The sequence below is a fragment of the Mesoplodon densirostris genome, chromosome 18 (genome assembly GCF_025265405.1).
Source record: "Mesoplodon densirostris isolate mMesDen1 chromosome 18, mMesDen1 primary haplotype, whole genome shotgun sequence".
Classification (NCBI taxonomy): Eukaryota; Metazoa; Chordata; class Mammalia; order Artiodactyla; family Ziphiidae; genus Mesoplodon; species Mesoplodon densirostris.
In genome coordinates, this window is record NC_082678.1 from 52,604,073 (window position 1) to 52,620,543 (window position 16,471).

Below are 16,471 nucleotides of genomic sequence, written 5' to 3' on the forward strand. Positions count from 1 at the left end.
TTTCTCTAGTTGTGGCAAGCGGGGGCCACTCTTCATCGCGGTGCGCGGGCCTCTCACTATCGTGGCCTCGGTTGTTGTGGAGCACAGGCTCTAGACGCGCAGCCTCAGTAGTTGTGGCTCACGGGCCTAGTTGCTCCACGGCATGTGGGATCCTCCCAGACCAGGGCTCGAACCCGTGTCCCCTGCATTAGCAGGCAGATTTTCAACCACTGCGCCACCAGGGAAGCCCCCCATTTTATTTTCTTGATACTTAAGTTATAGTTGCTATTCTTAGTTTTTCCTTTCTATGTTTATGCTTTCTAACTCTGCTTGAACCCTTACACTTTTACTCCACCATAGTCATTTTGCTCTCTACTGATATCCTAGCATACTTTTCTTAGTATCGTTCTAGAAATGCCCTTCAGGACCCCCACCCTGTAGTTTTTTTAGCATACACTTTCATAGATTACCTCACTAAGAAAATAGAGGCATCCTCACATCTTCTGTTGAAATATCTCACTTACCTCCTGTTTCTCTAAGAAGAAGAGTCCTGGGCAAAGTTACAAAGCTAACCTCTTTATAATATGTCCTCATTTCCAGTCATTACTTGTTCCTTAATGCTCTCTTGCCTCAAAATCTTTACATAACTCTTCCCCTCTGATTATAAGAATGCGTAGATTGTCACCATCATTAAAAAAAAAAAGTACCCTTTATTGATCCCTATTGCCCTTTTACTGCTATTTACTTTGATTCTATAGTAAATTTCTTGAGTAAAAGTACTGCTTCCCTTTTCCCAACATCTGTTCTGGAAAGTTATGAATGGCTCCTGATCACGAGATAGATTGCTCTTTTTCCAGTTTAAAGGTACTACAAAAGCCTGTTGATGTTTTTGCTTAGTCTATCCCAACTTAATAGTTTTTCCATTGGTAGTAAATATTTTTCAAAACAAAAGGATCATTATAGTTTATGCTTCCTTTTCATTGCTTCTAAAACTAAAAGTGAAAATGACAAGTTGAAACAGTAAATTACAAATCTATAGCAGATTTGTGATTGTGTATTTCATCCCTAATTGAAGTAGAAAGTGATGGTTCTGCATCATTTGTTAGGAGGCTGAAATTCCGTAGCTTGAAAATACTCAAACACTTTTGCCTGGATTCAGCTACCATTTTGACGGGTGGGGAGGGAAACCTGTCCCCATTTTATAAGTAGAACACTAAAGCACAGTAAATTATCTTGCCTCTTATTTGGTGGTCTGTTTTTTTCTGCCTTGCTTCTTTGGTGTTTTTGTTTTTATTTGTGTGTGTGTGTGTGTGTACATATGTGTGTGTTTTTAATGTGTATAAACACAGTTTTGGGTGTCATACTTAACAGGGAGAGCATGGAGTCATGGGCTTGAACAGAGTTAAGAATTAGACAGCCAAATGTTTATAAATTAGCTGAAGTAGCTTTGATTTCAGTGTTATATTTTAAATTTTAGGTTATTTTTATTACAGAATATTAAAGTGATAAAATTTTTTTGTTCTGTTTAGCTTGTCAGCTCATCTGCAGCTTACATTTACTGGTTTCTTCCACAAAAATGGTATGTACTTAAACATATTGGCATTCTAACAACAAAACACCTTTGTGACTGAAAAATAAAATTGCATGTAAATTCATAAAATTATATTTAATGGAAAAGATGTTGATGTTGATAATTTAATTTCTCTTTAGTGGATTTCTCCAACAGTTTCAATTATTGCTTTATTTGGTCAATGGTGGGATATGGAGGAGGTAACTTGCAACTCATTAAACTTTAAAAGTAGTAGTTCTTAAATTTTAGTGTGTGTAGAAACATTTTGACAGTTTGTTTGAAATACATATACCTGGACCCTACAGGGACTCAGATCTTGCAGGGTTTTGGTGGAGCTTAGGAGTCTGCATTTTAATAAAGCACCAAGGTAATTCAGAAGTTGGTTGTCTGAGGAGCAAGTTTTAAGAAACTCTGGCTTTAAAAAAAGAATGTGAGAAAAAAAAAAAGAATGTCAATATATATGTGTGTAACTGAGTCACTTTGCTGTACAGCAGAGGTTGGCACAACGTTGTAAATCAACTACACTTCAATAAAAATAAATAAGAAACTCTGCCTTAAAAGTTTTTAAAAATTGTAGGTAGACTTTATACATAAGGTTGTGTTCATCGCCTGGTTTTCTTATTGCTGTCTTGCTGTCTATTTAAGTTTTAAGTAGATTTTTTAATTGTTAAAATAATCAGTGCTTTGTGGGATCATTCTTGAAGGTAAACGTTAGCTTCATCTGGCTCATATCTAAATAGATGAAATTCCAGCTCTTACCGCTCAACCGTACCTTTTAGGGCTCTAAGTATTGCAGTTTAAAAAATGCTGTGTAACATTATCTTACCCAACTTAGAGCCATCATCTTTCCAAAGATCGTAAGTGGAAAATAATGGGAAGGACTTGTAATGAAATTAAATTTCGTAGATTTTTTATTTCCAATGTTTTTCGAACTTTAGATTATAAAGACTTATGATGAGAATTGTAATTAATTGCCTTAGAACCTGGAATAGGTGAAGAGTCTCCTGAGTAGGACCCTTTTCTGCATATACATTTTGAGTATTTTTTTAATACAATAATAAGACAACTGAAACAACCACTGCTACCAATGGGATATATCAATGTGTTAGATATTATATAAAGAAAATTATATAGTCTTAAATGTTAATTCATTAAAAGAGGTGAAAGCATACTGGGTAAAGTTTCAGTTGGTTTCAGAATGGATAAAATGCCTCTAGGCTTGTCCATCTTAAATTTGTGTGTGTATCCTTTAATAATCATGTAATGGAATAAAACCTTTATAAGAAATAGGTCAAGTTGGTCATCCTTGGTATTGTTTAGTAAGAAACAAAGTTTAATAATAAGCAGAATGGTTATATTAGAACAGTTTGATAACTAGTCAGGTTTTCAATGTAAGAAATTTGAAGTCTGGTCATATATGTATTAGCAGCTAATGTAACTTTACTTCTAGTTTTGCCTTATATCTGGTCTATTTTTTTTATATAGCAGTAACCTCAGTAGCATTTTCATGTTTTTTTTCCTCCTAAATCATTTATAATCATCTTGTAGAGTTCATATTTCTAATCATTCATCATACTTGGTCTTCTGTGATACTTAAAAAGTACATGAGCTCTAATACTTTAGAAGCTTATAATTTGAATTTTATAGGTTTGTTAGCCCTTTGTTCTCAGGGACTTCTATAAAACATAAATTATTCATCACTGAAATCATTGATGGATATTAATAGAATAATACTTAGTAATTAATATTATTTGATTAATTAATAGTAATTGAATTTACTTGAATTAATTAGTTGAAATTAACTGGAACATGGTACGATAAACTTTTTTCCCATCTACATGACAAAAAAGTTCAAAAATTGCACTAATTCACTTGAACTTTATTTTCTTGATATTACTGAAGTAAATGAGAAAGTAAACTCTGTTGATACTTCTATTTCCAGAAAATAATTTCCCATTATAACTTTGAAATTAGTGGAAGTTGGAAAGAAGCAGATATATTGCCTCCCTTGTCTATTCAAGGTATATTCGTAGTTTTTTTTAAGATATAATATTTTTAAGAAATCAGGATAGAAAAGCACCATCACAATCCCTAAAATATGATTATTTTTTCTTTTGTTTTTAAATGAAGACTTTTGTTTAGCAATTACTACTTGAGACTGCTTAGAATGAATACACAAAGATTATTAGGGTACTATTTTCATGGTGAGTATTGTTCAGAGTATTTTTGTTACTGCATTTTAGATATTCGGTTATTTTTTGGTATATTAAATTATTTTTATCCTGGATGCAACTTTCAAGAGACTGATTGAAATGTATTTTATGTATACACCCTGAGTAAGAAGAATGTTTTCAAGTAGAAAGAAGTATTGTCCAAAATCTCAGAACAAAAATTATTTTATTTCTGTATATGTTTATGGATTTATTTATAATATATAGAGAACTATATAGAAGTACATAATAGTTTGATATATTAGGAACTTAATGATGAATGAATGATTAAATATTTAAGTTTTTTGGACTATTAATGCCTTTGGGATTAAAGACAAGCTGTAGGGAAGTATTCTGGAACCTTAATTTGCAGAAGCGCCTTTGTTAGTTCATTGATATAGAGAATATAGACTATTACTTTAAAATTAAATTTCCTAAACATTATAAACCAAGAGATTTCCCTAGGTAGTAAATAATATCTTGATTTTTGCTATCCCATTTAGGCATGTAAGTTTTATGTTTAATATTTTTTGAAAACTTTTTTTAATCCCTTTGGTTATAAGTTTTGATCAAATCAAAGAGCCTTTTAGTGGGCTTCCCTGGTGGCACAGTGGTTGAGAGTCCGCCTGCCGATGCAGGGACACGGGTTCGTGCCCCGGTCTGGGAAGATTCCACATGCCGCGAGTTCTTTCCAACTTCCATGGGCCTGTGAACCATGGCCGCTGGGCCTGCGCGTCCAGAGCCTGTGCCTCACAACGGGAGAGGCCACAACAGTGAGAGGCCCGCGTACCGCAAAAACAAAAAAAACAAGACAACAACAACAAAAAGAGCCTTTTAGTTTAAATATCTGAGCATTCAAAATGAAATGAAATATGTAAAATAGTAACGAGTTCAATTTAAATGTATCTTAAACTAAATAATTTTTCTAATAGATTTTAGAAGAAGGAAAAAAAATTTAATGTTTATTTTGTGTGTTACCTCTCCTGAACTATTTCATTTGTGCTTTCTACTAAGAAGCCTTAACTGTATTTGTCAAATTTGAAACTGATTTTGGGAAAAAGGAATGAGTAAACTTCTGAGAAGACTTCATTATAGGAAGTCTTTTTTGTAAATTCTCAGACTTCTTAGGAAAATGAATACTATTTTTTTTAAATAGATTTTAATCACTTCTCGGCCTTTTGTCTAAGATCAAGTGTAAAATCGATTTTAAAGTATTGATTTTCTATTTAGATAAGCCATCACAAAATTCAGAAAATGAACAAAATTCTGTTACCCTGGAAGTCCTGCTTGTGAAAGTTTGCCACAAAAAAAGAAAGGTAATGTATAGGATTATACTGGTAGATGAAATGGAATAATTTTTTTCATTGAATATGTTTATGCATATATATTGTTTATGCATATAAACCTTAAAAGCTTTTAAATATGTTGATGGCTGAATTGTAAAACTGATAACATCTTTTGCCAACCTCCCATATCTTCATGTTTTTTCTAATCTGGCTGTAGGTATCTGCATAAAACTTTCTGTTACAGGAGTATGACAGTGAAGGGAAGAAGCTGTCTTTTAGCACCTTAGGACATAAATTCATTTGCTTCCTGCCACTCCAGTCTCTTAGCTTATTTGTTTTAGCTATTTATACACATTAATGTTTTAAATAAGGGCTAAGAGAGAGTTTTTCCCAAAAGGATTATCTTGTAACACTACTCTCAGGCAAAGAAATTTCTGTTTCTAGCATTATCAGCCATTAACTTATAAATATATTGCTTCAAATTTTTATTTATAAGATGAAATCATTTCACCATAGAAACAAGTATTATGGTGGTTAAATTTCCTGGGCAACCCACCAAAGCCAACAGATATACTTTTAGTAGCCTTAAGTCCTTGGGTATTTTAAGAATGGGAGGGAATTCCCTGGCGGTCCAGTGGTTAGGACTTCATGCTCCCACTGCAGAGGGCCTGGGCTCGATCCCTCGTCGGGGAAGTAAAAGCCCACAAGCCATGTGGTGAGACCAAAAAAAAAAAAAAAAAGGAATGACCTGTGTAGAGATTCTGATTGCTCATGCTTTTCCAAAATCAATCACAGTAAGGTGCTATGGTGAAAACTGCTAGAGCATTGGTATGTGATAGACTAAGGTGATGGGAGACAGCAGTGTAAGTACGTATCAAAAACTCTATGAAGTTAGTTGGTAATACTCCACGCTCCCACCCAACCCCATACACAGCAAGTAGTGATGTGAAAATTCAAGATAATATGTGCCTGTAACTATAGTACGATCCTTATTGTGTTAAAAAAAATAATAGGCGTAAATGTTTCCTTCAAAGGATATATACAACCAATTGCTAATATTAGTCTTCTCTGGAGTATAAGACCTGGGGGTGGAGGAGACTTTTATTTTTCTCATTTTATATTCTTGTAGAGCAGAATTTTAAGACCATAGCATGTATTCTGTTTGTTTTTAAAAAGAAGTTACCTAAAATATGTACTATATTTTTTGTTAAAAGGGTCTTCTGCATCTTGCAATTTTTCAACTTTGCTCTTTCAGCATAACTCTAGTTATAGAATTACAGAACATTACTCATAAGATGATTAATGTTACTTCTTATAAACAATATATTTAAATATATGGATTTACTGTTTCTCAGTGTTGTTGACAATGGGGTTATTGTAATAATCTTTTTCATTTTTAATAGTCCTATCAGTCATTTTATTAAAATAGAATATTTAAGGGGAAAAGATTAATTTACATGAGTTGTAATATTTTAAGCATGGTTTTAGTTCTATATTTCTAACTTAAAACTTTCAGATGACCATCAGCTAAATATTAGATATACTATTATATCATTATTTTCATTATATTGAGGATATCCTCAATTGTGCTAATATTTGAAAGATAGCTGATCCAAATTTTCTTTTTGCTTCATCACAATTTTCAGACGTACGGTTAGAATTTTAGCATGCCATTTGGAAATCATGGCCTATACCATATTTCCTATAGCTGTGATTAGAGGTTTTATGGTAATTCTTACAATTGCATATGCATAAATAAATATAATAATCTTTGCCTTTGCAGGATGTAAGTTGTCCAATAAGGCAAGTTCCTACAGGTAAAAAGCAGGTGCCTTTGAATCCTGACCTCAATCAAACAAAACCTGGAAATTTCCCGTCCCTTGCAGTTTCCAGTAATGAATTTGAACCTAGTAACAGCCATATGGTGAAGTCTTACTCATTGCTATTTAGAGTGACTCGTCCAGGAAGAAGAGAGTTTAATGGAATGATTAATGGAGAAACCAATGAAAATATTGGTAATTTTTATTTTAATAATTTTACTAGATTTTGTTGTTGGAGATTATTAAGGTGATCAGTGAAAATGATTGAACTAATACATCTTCGTAGTATTCATAATTGTGTACAGAATATTCCTTGTTTTAGTTATTTTCATAATTAGAGGAAAAATGGTGCAGAACTAGAAATAAACGCATGTGTTCTAATAGCATGGCCTTTATTTATTTGCAAATCTCTTATAGTCTAATGAGATAATTAATTTTATGGTAGATAGGCCTTGCTCTTAGGCTTTTGGCTATTGTGTTGTACTAGGTATTTAATCTGTAAAATTCTCATTGTATGATGAAACATTACATGCAGCAAAAAAAAAAAAAAATATATATATATATATTGAACACTGGATGGAAAAGACTGGTATTTAAATTAGTCTCTCAGCAAACAATGAATTCATTCCCCCCTCAACATTTTATTGTGAAAATTTTCATACATACAGAACAGACAAAAGAATTTGGTAGTGAACACCTATCTACCCACCACTTAGAGTCTACAGTTAACATTTTATTATACTTACCATACATCTATCCTTGTATCCTCCCAACAGTTCTGAATCCACCTTTGAGGTAATCATTCAAACAACATATAGGTGCTGGGGACACAAAGATGATTAAAAAATCCAGTCCCATCTTCCAAAGGCTCATAACCTAGAGTATGGAGATAAACATAAAATATAATTGCAGCTAAATGATATGTGGTATAATAGAGGTATTTGTGAAGTTCAGGGGAGAAGCACCTTGGAAGAAATAATCTTTGAGTCTTGAAGTATCCTTTGAAGTTCCTGGAAAGTAACCATGAATGAGGAGGGTTTTTTTCTCCTTGCCTAGAAATAAAGATCATTCTGAACAGAAAATAATATTTGCAAAAATGTGGGGTTAATAATGTCAATATCAAAAAGTAAGGACATAAGGTTGAGACATAAAGTTGAAGAGTGTTTGGATATTATTATATTGTAACTTAAGTTTATTTGTACCTCATTTGGGATTAATGTAGTATGTTATGTGAAGGGACTATATATCATAAATATGTTTTTGCTTGAATATTTGATTCATGAGAAATGTTTGTCAAATTCAGATGTCAATGAAGAACTTCCAGCTAGAAGAAAACGAAATCGTGAAGATGGGGAAAAAACATTTGTTGCACAAATGACAGTATTTGATAAAAACAGGTAATGTTGATGGACAAGCAAGGCTCCCATGTTTTAGAAATGTTTTTATTTTGAAGCAGAATATAGTGGTGATACTATTTCTTTGCCTTTGTTTCTCTTTATTCTTATGGATGAAAAAACAAATTTGCAAATACTGAACTTTTCTCTTTATCACATAGAAAGCAATAAACACAGATGAGGAACTATTTGAATGGCTCAGTTAAGATTGTTTATTCAGCAAGTATTTTCTGAGTGTCTCTTCTTTGTCAGACATTGTTTTAGGCGGTGAGAAGGCAACAAAACCCCTGCCCTCATGGAGCTTAACTTCTAGTGGAGGAAACAGACACCACCCCCCAAAATTGTATCAACTAATGTCACTTAGTGGGAATGCTGTGAAGAAAAATAAAGAGAATAAATGGTGGTTTTGTAGAGAAAGCCTCTGAGAAAAGGTCATATTTGAGCAGAGACCTGAACAAAGTGGGCCCCATGCAAATCTTGAGATTATGTATTTACTAGAGTTAAGGAAGAAAAGTGTGTGTAATCATCATTGTGTGGCTCTGTGTGCATCTGGCACAGGGTAGCAAGGAACACTTGGATTTATAATCATCTCTACAGTTTTCATTTGGGAATGAAGCATCTTAGTGCCAGTAAAAGAACCTCTGGGAAGCAAATACAGCACTCTTTTTTGATAGGGTTGGAGGATGAAACCTATAATATGTCATGATTTCTTGTCCTAGGCTGCTCACTGGTAGTTAACACAGTTCACGGTCAGGTATAGGAGAAAGAGCCAAGAAAAGCAATTAGTGTGTTTCTCCTGCTCTTTAAAAAGTAAATTGTTGCTTTAATGTAATCCACTTATTAGCCACTAGGGTAAAGAAAGGTTATAGGGCTTTTAATGGGAAAGCAAAGGTGATTAGGAATAATGCCATGGATTTTGCTACCATATTGTCCTAGAATATACCACTTAATGTCGTTTAATGTTACTGGCAGAAACCAATATAGTGTTTTTTTTAAAGTCAGAAATTTGAATGTGGATCAAAAATTTAAATGGAGAACAACAGAAATATATATGCTAGGAGATAGGGGTTGTGTCTGTGGGAGAAGCAATTAGGCTGCTGTTGCACACTGGGCTTCATCAGTGTTGGTAGATGTTCTATATATTTTAGGCAACGTGAGGGGAGGGGTATATTATATTCTTTTAAGAATTCTTTCTACCTTATATTAACATACTCCTTGTACGTTAAAACAAAAAAACTGCTTTTTAAAAAAGTACCAAGAGGAAATCATGGGAGAATTTTCTCCCAACTTCTTTTGAAAATTTCCAAACCTATAAAAAAGTTGAAAGAACAATACAGGTAGTAATTAATACCCATGTACCCTTCACCTAGATTCATCAGTTGTTAACATTTTACCACATTTGCTTTATTTGTGAGTGTATTTTTGTGACAAACCATTTGAGGGTTAGATCATGACACTGGATTTCGTTCCTTATTCATAAACACTTCATTCAGAGTGTATCTCCTAAGAGCAAGGACATTTCCCTCCATAATCACAGTACGCCTATCATATTCAGGAAATTTAACATGATACAAAAAATACAATACTCTCCCCCCAGTTTCCTCGATAATGTCCTTTTCTGTTCCCTACTCATCCCAGTCAAGGATTGCGATCTGTCAGTTGCCATATCTATTCAGTCTCCTTCGATTTGGAACAGTTTTCCAGCCTTTTTTTTTTTTTTTTTTTTTTTTTTTTGCCTTTTATAACAACACTTTAAATACAGGCCTGTAGTTTTGCAGAATGTCGTTCAATTTGGATTTTTGTGATTGTTTCTTTATGTTTAGATTCAGGTTAAACATTTTGGGCAGGAACACTTAATTGGTGATGTGTTCTTTGTGCACGTCACAGACACAGCTGATACTAGGTTTGATTGCTTGGCTAAAGTGGTATTTACCATATTTCTCCATTGTAATGGTCCCTTTTCACTTTAATTAATTAATTTGCAACCTCTGTAATAATTAATACATGAAACTGGATAAATGTCCTTTTTCTCCCAATAGTCTTTTTTTTTTAACGCAATAGTTTAGCATCCATTGATGATTCTTACTTGAATAAATTATTCTGTGGCGGTGGCCACATGGTAACTTTCTATCAGTTCTTCCATGTTTGGTTTGTTGGCATTTTTCTGTGAAGAAGAGCGTTCCTTCTCTCAACCTTTTTTTTTTAATCAGTATGGATTAACAAATTCCACTTTTATTCAGTCTGTTTTAATCTATTGATGTTGCTATTTTAATGCTCAAATTGTCCCAAATTTGGTCAGGAGGAGCCCCTCCAAGCAGGCTCCTAAGTCCCTTTGACTTGTTTTTATTTATTTATTTCCTTGTTTTCTGGAATATTCTAGATGTTCCAGGCTTTACATTCTCCTTTTCCTACCTCTGCTCTGGAATTGGCTATTTCTTCAAAGGGTCGTAGTTCCTTTCAGTAGAGGAGAAGTATTTGCCAACCAAGATCTGAGGAGTTAGATGTTTTAAAAATTCTTTTTATAATCTCTGAGAAGCTAAAGTCTCCTTAAAGAATGACCAAAATTCAAAAGCCATATTGAAAGAGTATGAAATATAGAGTGAAATAAAAAAACTTCTTCTGAAAACAAAAACACCATCATAAGCCAAGTCAAAATAAAGATGACAAGTCAGGAGAAAATTAATTTCAACTCATAATATATAGATAGATGCCTCATTCCTTTAATATAAAAAGGTTATACTAAGTAAAAAAAACACCACAGGCCAATAGAAGAATGAGGAAGGGATATCGTGAAAATGTTTACAAGAAAAGAAAATATATATGGTTTTTAAACAACTAAAAGGTAAAACATCTGAATATAAAAGTACACTGAGATGTCATTTTTTCACTTACCAGTTTGACAGATATCAAAAAACTTGATAAAGCACTGTTGATGAGGCTGTGGGGGAAAAGGGCCTCTTCATACACTACAGGTAGGAGAGTACATTGGATTGTAGCTATCACGTGTTCAGCCATAAAATAGAATATTATGTAGTCATGTAAACATGCAGGAGGAAAAGTCCTTTCCATTTTAGAAGGATACTAATGTATTACCTATTCAAATTAGTAAATAAAATTAGCTTCTAAAAATATTAAGTTGAACAGCCTTGTTGATATATTATTGAAGTAGAATAAATTCAGTAGCACAGCATAAAGACAAAAATTCTTAAGGCTCAAAATCATTTGGTGTTAAGAGTCAGACTTTGGAGGCAGATTACCTAGATTCTGTTGCTAGCTCTGGCTACTTACTGTGTCATCTTAAGGCAAGTTATTTAACCCTCTCTATGCCTCAGTTTCTTCTTCTGCACAATGGAGTAAAAGCATCTACTTCATAGAGGTGTTGGGACGATTAAATGAACTCTGTAAAGTCTTTAAAATAGTGCCTGGCACATAGTAAGCACTCAATAAATGTCAGCTAATACCACCTAATAGAATTTCTCTAAGACTGATGAAGAGATGCCAGATTCTTGATATACAATTAATTATTGAGTATGGTTGAAGAATGGTATTTAGGTTAGTAGTGTTTAATTGTATGGAAAAAATAACATAAACTATGTATACACACACAGATATGTACACACACATTAAAACTATACTGTGAGTATGGGTAGAATTTAATCGATTCTTCGATTCAACCAGTATTCCATTTATTCATTCACCTATGAAATGTTTATTGAGCACCTATATGTGCCAGGTGCCCCCCAGGATCTTACAGTTAATTAGTTTACTGGTCAAGTATAAAAGTCAAGAATTCTAGTTCAAGTACTTACAGTAGTTAAAGTTAACAGAGACATAATTCTTAGCGGTTCCCTAAGGCAAGTATAACACCATTGTTAACCTTGATTTTAAAAGTATAAAGCCTGCACACATGCTTTATACTTAACGTTTAAAACTTAGCAAGTTTTAAGACCTTAGGCATATTATACTTTAAATGTTTAAAGTTATATCTGAGTAGCTACAGTAATGAAATAATTCTCTAGTAATAATTATCAGTACAAATCATTAAAATTTCTTTTGTCAGGAATGGAGTGTAGGTATATTTTTAAGTCTTGTTGGGTATGTAAGCTAGTTTATAAATTTAATAAATGCTTTTTAGTATAAATCTAAAGATGTAGAATTTGTGTACTTACAATAATACTCAGGTTACTTTAAAGTGTATGTGTTTGTCTAACAGGCGCTTACAGCTTTTAGATGGGGAATATGAAGTAGCCATGCAGGAAATGGAAGAATGTCCAATAAGCAAGAAAAGAGCAACATGGGAGACTATTCTTGATGGGAAGGTATGGACTACTTAGAAGACTGAGCACGTTATAGTTATGAACTCCCATTTTTGATTGATGTTTTCTTCCCCAAATGCAAATTCACATTGGAAGGAATTCATGTTGGAAGGAAGAGTCCTTTTTTTTATACTTTGAAAAACACAAGTCAAAATTATCTAGTCAGAGTATTTAATGGAAGGCATCATCCTTGGAACCAGACTGCCAGCTTCAAATCTCCACTCCTAGCTATGTGGCATCTGGCAAATTACTTAATCCCCTGTGTGTCTCGGTTTTCTCATTTGTGAAACGAGGCATAGAATTGATGGGTTAAATGAAATGATTAAAGATGCTTAGCACCGTGCCTGGCATAAAATAAGTGCTCAATAAATGTTAACTGATATTTTAAATTCCATTCATAGTAACAGCAGGTAACATATGACTAATAAATTTATCAAGAAATCTTCAAATCTTAGATGAAGCAGGCTTAAAATAACTCTTCTAAGAGACTTAAAAAAATAAATAGGCATACATACATTTCTTGGATAGGCAGACTCAGCAGAATACTAATGTCATTTATTTCTAAATATATTAGATCAGTGTACCAGCACAAGCAAAATCCTGATTTTTAGGCCTTAAAAAATTAGTCTCAAGTTAACCTAGAACAATATGTAATAATACTAAGGAAAATTATGGAAAAGTTTTCTGAGAACCTTTACTTACCAGATAATAGAACATAGTATAAAGTTAAAAGAACTTAAATTTATGGTAAAATCTTAGCAATAGATAAGCACATCACTGAAGCGTAGTCTTGAAATAGTTTTCTGTATATCTTGAATTTAATCTGTGATAAAATAGGTGTTAGATCTGTGTGGGAAAGATAAACTGTTCATTATCCATGTGACAGAATTGGTCTCTAGCCATCTGGAAATAAACTTAGACCTAATAAATTCCAGAAGGCTCATAAATGTAAATGTGAAAATTCACACTATATAACTTCAGAAAAAAATATAGGTGAATATTAATGTAATCTTGCTATGAGGAAAGCCCTTCTAGGTATGCTACAAAAGCTAGAAAGCATAAAATGAAAATGACTAAAGTGAATCATATACTGCACAAAGCTAAAGTTAAAAGCAAATGATGGACTGGGGCTAATATTTGTAACATAACAAAAGGCTAATATGAATATGCAGTTAATAAAAACATAAGCAATCTAATTAGAAAAAAATGGATAAAGAACAGTCTGACAGTTTTTAAAGCAACAAATATAGATGACCAGTAAGCTTTTAAAAAGATATTCAACCTTACTAGTATTCAAAGATATGCAAACAAAATCAGAGATACTACTTTTGACTACTAGTTTAACAACAGTTAAAAAGGGTTGACAGTTTCTAGTTGGAGACGTGAGGACACATGCTCTCAAATAATGCTTTAATGTAAGAATAAGTTGGTATAACCTTATTGGAGGGCAGACTGGCGATACGAATAAAAATTTTGATTGTGTATATAATTATTAACAGTTTTATGTAACAGTTAATTTTCATTCTACAGTTTTGTCACAAGGTAGTAACTGTTTAACTGAAAAGATGTAGATTACAAGTCTTGCCTGAAAATTTTAAATAGTGAAAAATTGGAAACACCTTAACTCTAAAAAGATACATTGAAAGAACAATACTTTGACAAGATTTCCATGATATTTAATTTTTATATAATAATACATCCACCTTTTATAAAACTAATCATAATAGTGGTTACCTCTAGGTGATTGGATTTTAAATAATTTTTATTTCTTTATATGTATCTACAGTGCTTGAATTTTCTGCAGGTATTTATTATCTTGCTGTTTTAAATTTCTTTTTTAAAGTTTGTTACGTTTATCCATGGGAGAATAAGGATTGTTATATGAGTTGTTGGGTTTTCCCAAGAAATTGAGGCAATATGAAATGGGTATCCTTTTAAGTCAGGTCATATAGATTTGCTTCTTTTTAACAGCTCTGTGTTATTCTTTTAAATAATGTCCCATAATTTACTAAACCAGTGTCACTTCAATGGATAATTTGATTATTTTAATTTTTTTTACATTTTCAAAAATATTGTAGTGAGTATACTTGTATTGGGTTGACCAAAAAGTTCGTTCAGATTTTTCCGTAAGATCTTAAAAAACCCAAACAAACTTTCTGGCCAACCCATACATGTATCTTTTTGCATTGCAAGTATTTTTATAAGATAAATTCCTAGATATGGACTCAACTGTGTCAAAATTGGTTTATATGATTACACTTTCACTTCATTCCAGTCTAAAATTATAGTTTTAAGAGGATTATTTGTAATAAAGATGTAGAGGGAGATTAGACTTGTGTGGCAGTAAAAATAAATAGGAGCCCATTGAAGGTTTCTGTAAAAGGGAATAGCATGAAAGCAGTCTTTGAGAAGATTATTTGGTCTCCTGGATATGGATTGGGAAGTAAAAATTAGAAGCTGGGAGAGCAGCTAAGATACTGTACTGATAAGATAGTAAGGATCTATACTTGATGATTATGTAAGAAAAGCAGAAGCAAGAATAGGGGTCAAATGTAATTCTGAAATTTTTAGTTTAGGGTCACTAGTAGACTGATAATGCTTGGAACAAAAATAATTGTATCTGAGAAGGAAAGAAAAGATAATACATTCACATCTAAAAACATATTTTAGTTCAGGGTGACCTTGATACCCAAGTGGCAGTGTTTAGAGCTCAAGTATAAAGAATGGAGAACCAATTTGGGATCATCTCTCTAATGGGTAAATCCTTGAGGATGGGTGAGAGACTCGGGCATATGGCTAAATGTTACCTAGGAATTAAGGAGGCCAAGAGAAGAGTGGTTTTATAAGTGACTAGAGGTGGAGGAAGAAAGCCAAGATAGTTCAGTGTCCTAAAATCCAAAGAAGAGAAGTAAGGGCAGTCGTCAGTGAAGCTGAGAGAAGTCAAGGAAAATTACTAATTGTTTTAATAATCATTCAGTTTACACAGAAAAAGTAATTGGTCATCTAAGGGAGGTTGCAGACCAGTAGGCTTTGGGTATCATAGTTTTTTTGTTTTTTGTTTTAATTTTTTAATTACCACCAAATAAAAATTGGAATATTTCTCTTGGAAACTTGGAAAAAGATCTGAAAATCTGGCTGTGTTGGGCCATTGTTTGTATGGGGCAACAATTCAGCAATTGCCAATAAGTAGTCACTCTTGTAGACAATCTGAGCCCTCCAGTACTACAGGCTCTACTACACTATACATTTATTTTATTTGCCTGGCCATCCATGTAGGCATTTGGGGTTTTTAAGGAAAAATCTGTTAAGTCAAATTCACATTAACATGTCATAATAAATATTTTCTTTTTACTCCTACAATTTCTTTCAGTTCATTATTTGGAATCTTCACTGTTCTCATGTTTTTTCTTTTTAAGAGACTGCCTCCATTTGAAACATTTTCTCAGGGACCTACGTTGCAGTTCACTCTTCGTTGGACAGGAGAGACCAATGATAAATCTACAGCTCCTATCGCCAAACCTCTTGCCACTAGAAATTCAGAGAGTCTCCATCAAGAAAACAAGCCTGGTTCAGTTAAACCTACTCAAACTATTGGTACGAAAACTTTGCTGTCAAAATAATGCTTTGCAGAGTTAGGACTTAGGCTTTAGATTAATTAGTTTGTGTTTTGCTCCAGTCATCTTTGGAAATATTATTTGACTTATTAGGCATATTATGAGTAAATTAGGGTTCTCCTATTATTAGTCCTTTACTCAAAACCTTTGTGCCAGACGTATGTGGGAATTTTGGGGGTTTTTTGGTTTCTTTAATTTTATAAGTGTGGTATAGTATATAGGATATATGCTGTATACTATATAACACCTCCAAATTAGGTTTATAGATAGCCTTATGTCAGT

The 16,471-nt window shown here is 33.0% G+C and overlaps 1 protein-coding gene across 1 annotated transcript in view; it reads left to right on the plus strand.

The window, feature by feature from the left end:
• SUZ12 (SUZ12 polycomb repressive complex 2 subunit) overlaps positions 1-16,471 on the plus strand; it is a 39,803-nt gene that overhangs the window by 15,974 nt on the left and 7,358 nt on the right. Inside the window, exons 5-10 of the mRNA XM_060082062.1 lie at positions 1,509-1,558; positions 4,990-5,075; positions 6,829-7,060; positions 8,169-8,262; positions 12,473-12,578; positions 15,992-16,169. Coding sequence (XP_059938045.1) covers positions 1,509-1,558; positions 4,990-5,075; positions 6,829-7,060; positions 8,169-8,262; positions 12,473-12,578; positions 15,992-16,169 — 746 coding nt within the window. The remainder of the gene's footprint in view (positions 1-1,508; positions 1,559-4,989; positions 5,076-6,828; positions 7,061-8,168; positions 8,263-12,472; positions 12,579-15,991; positions 16,170-16,471) is intronic.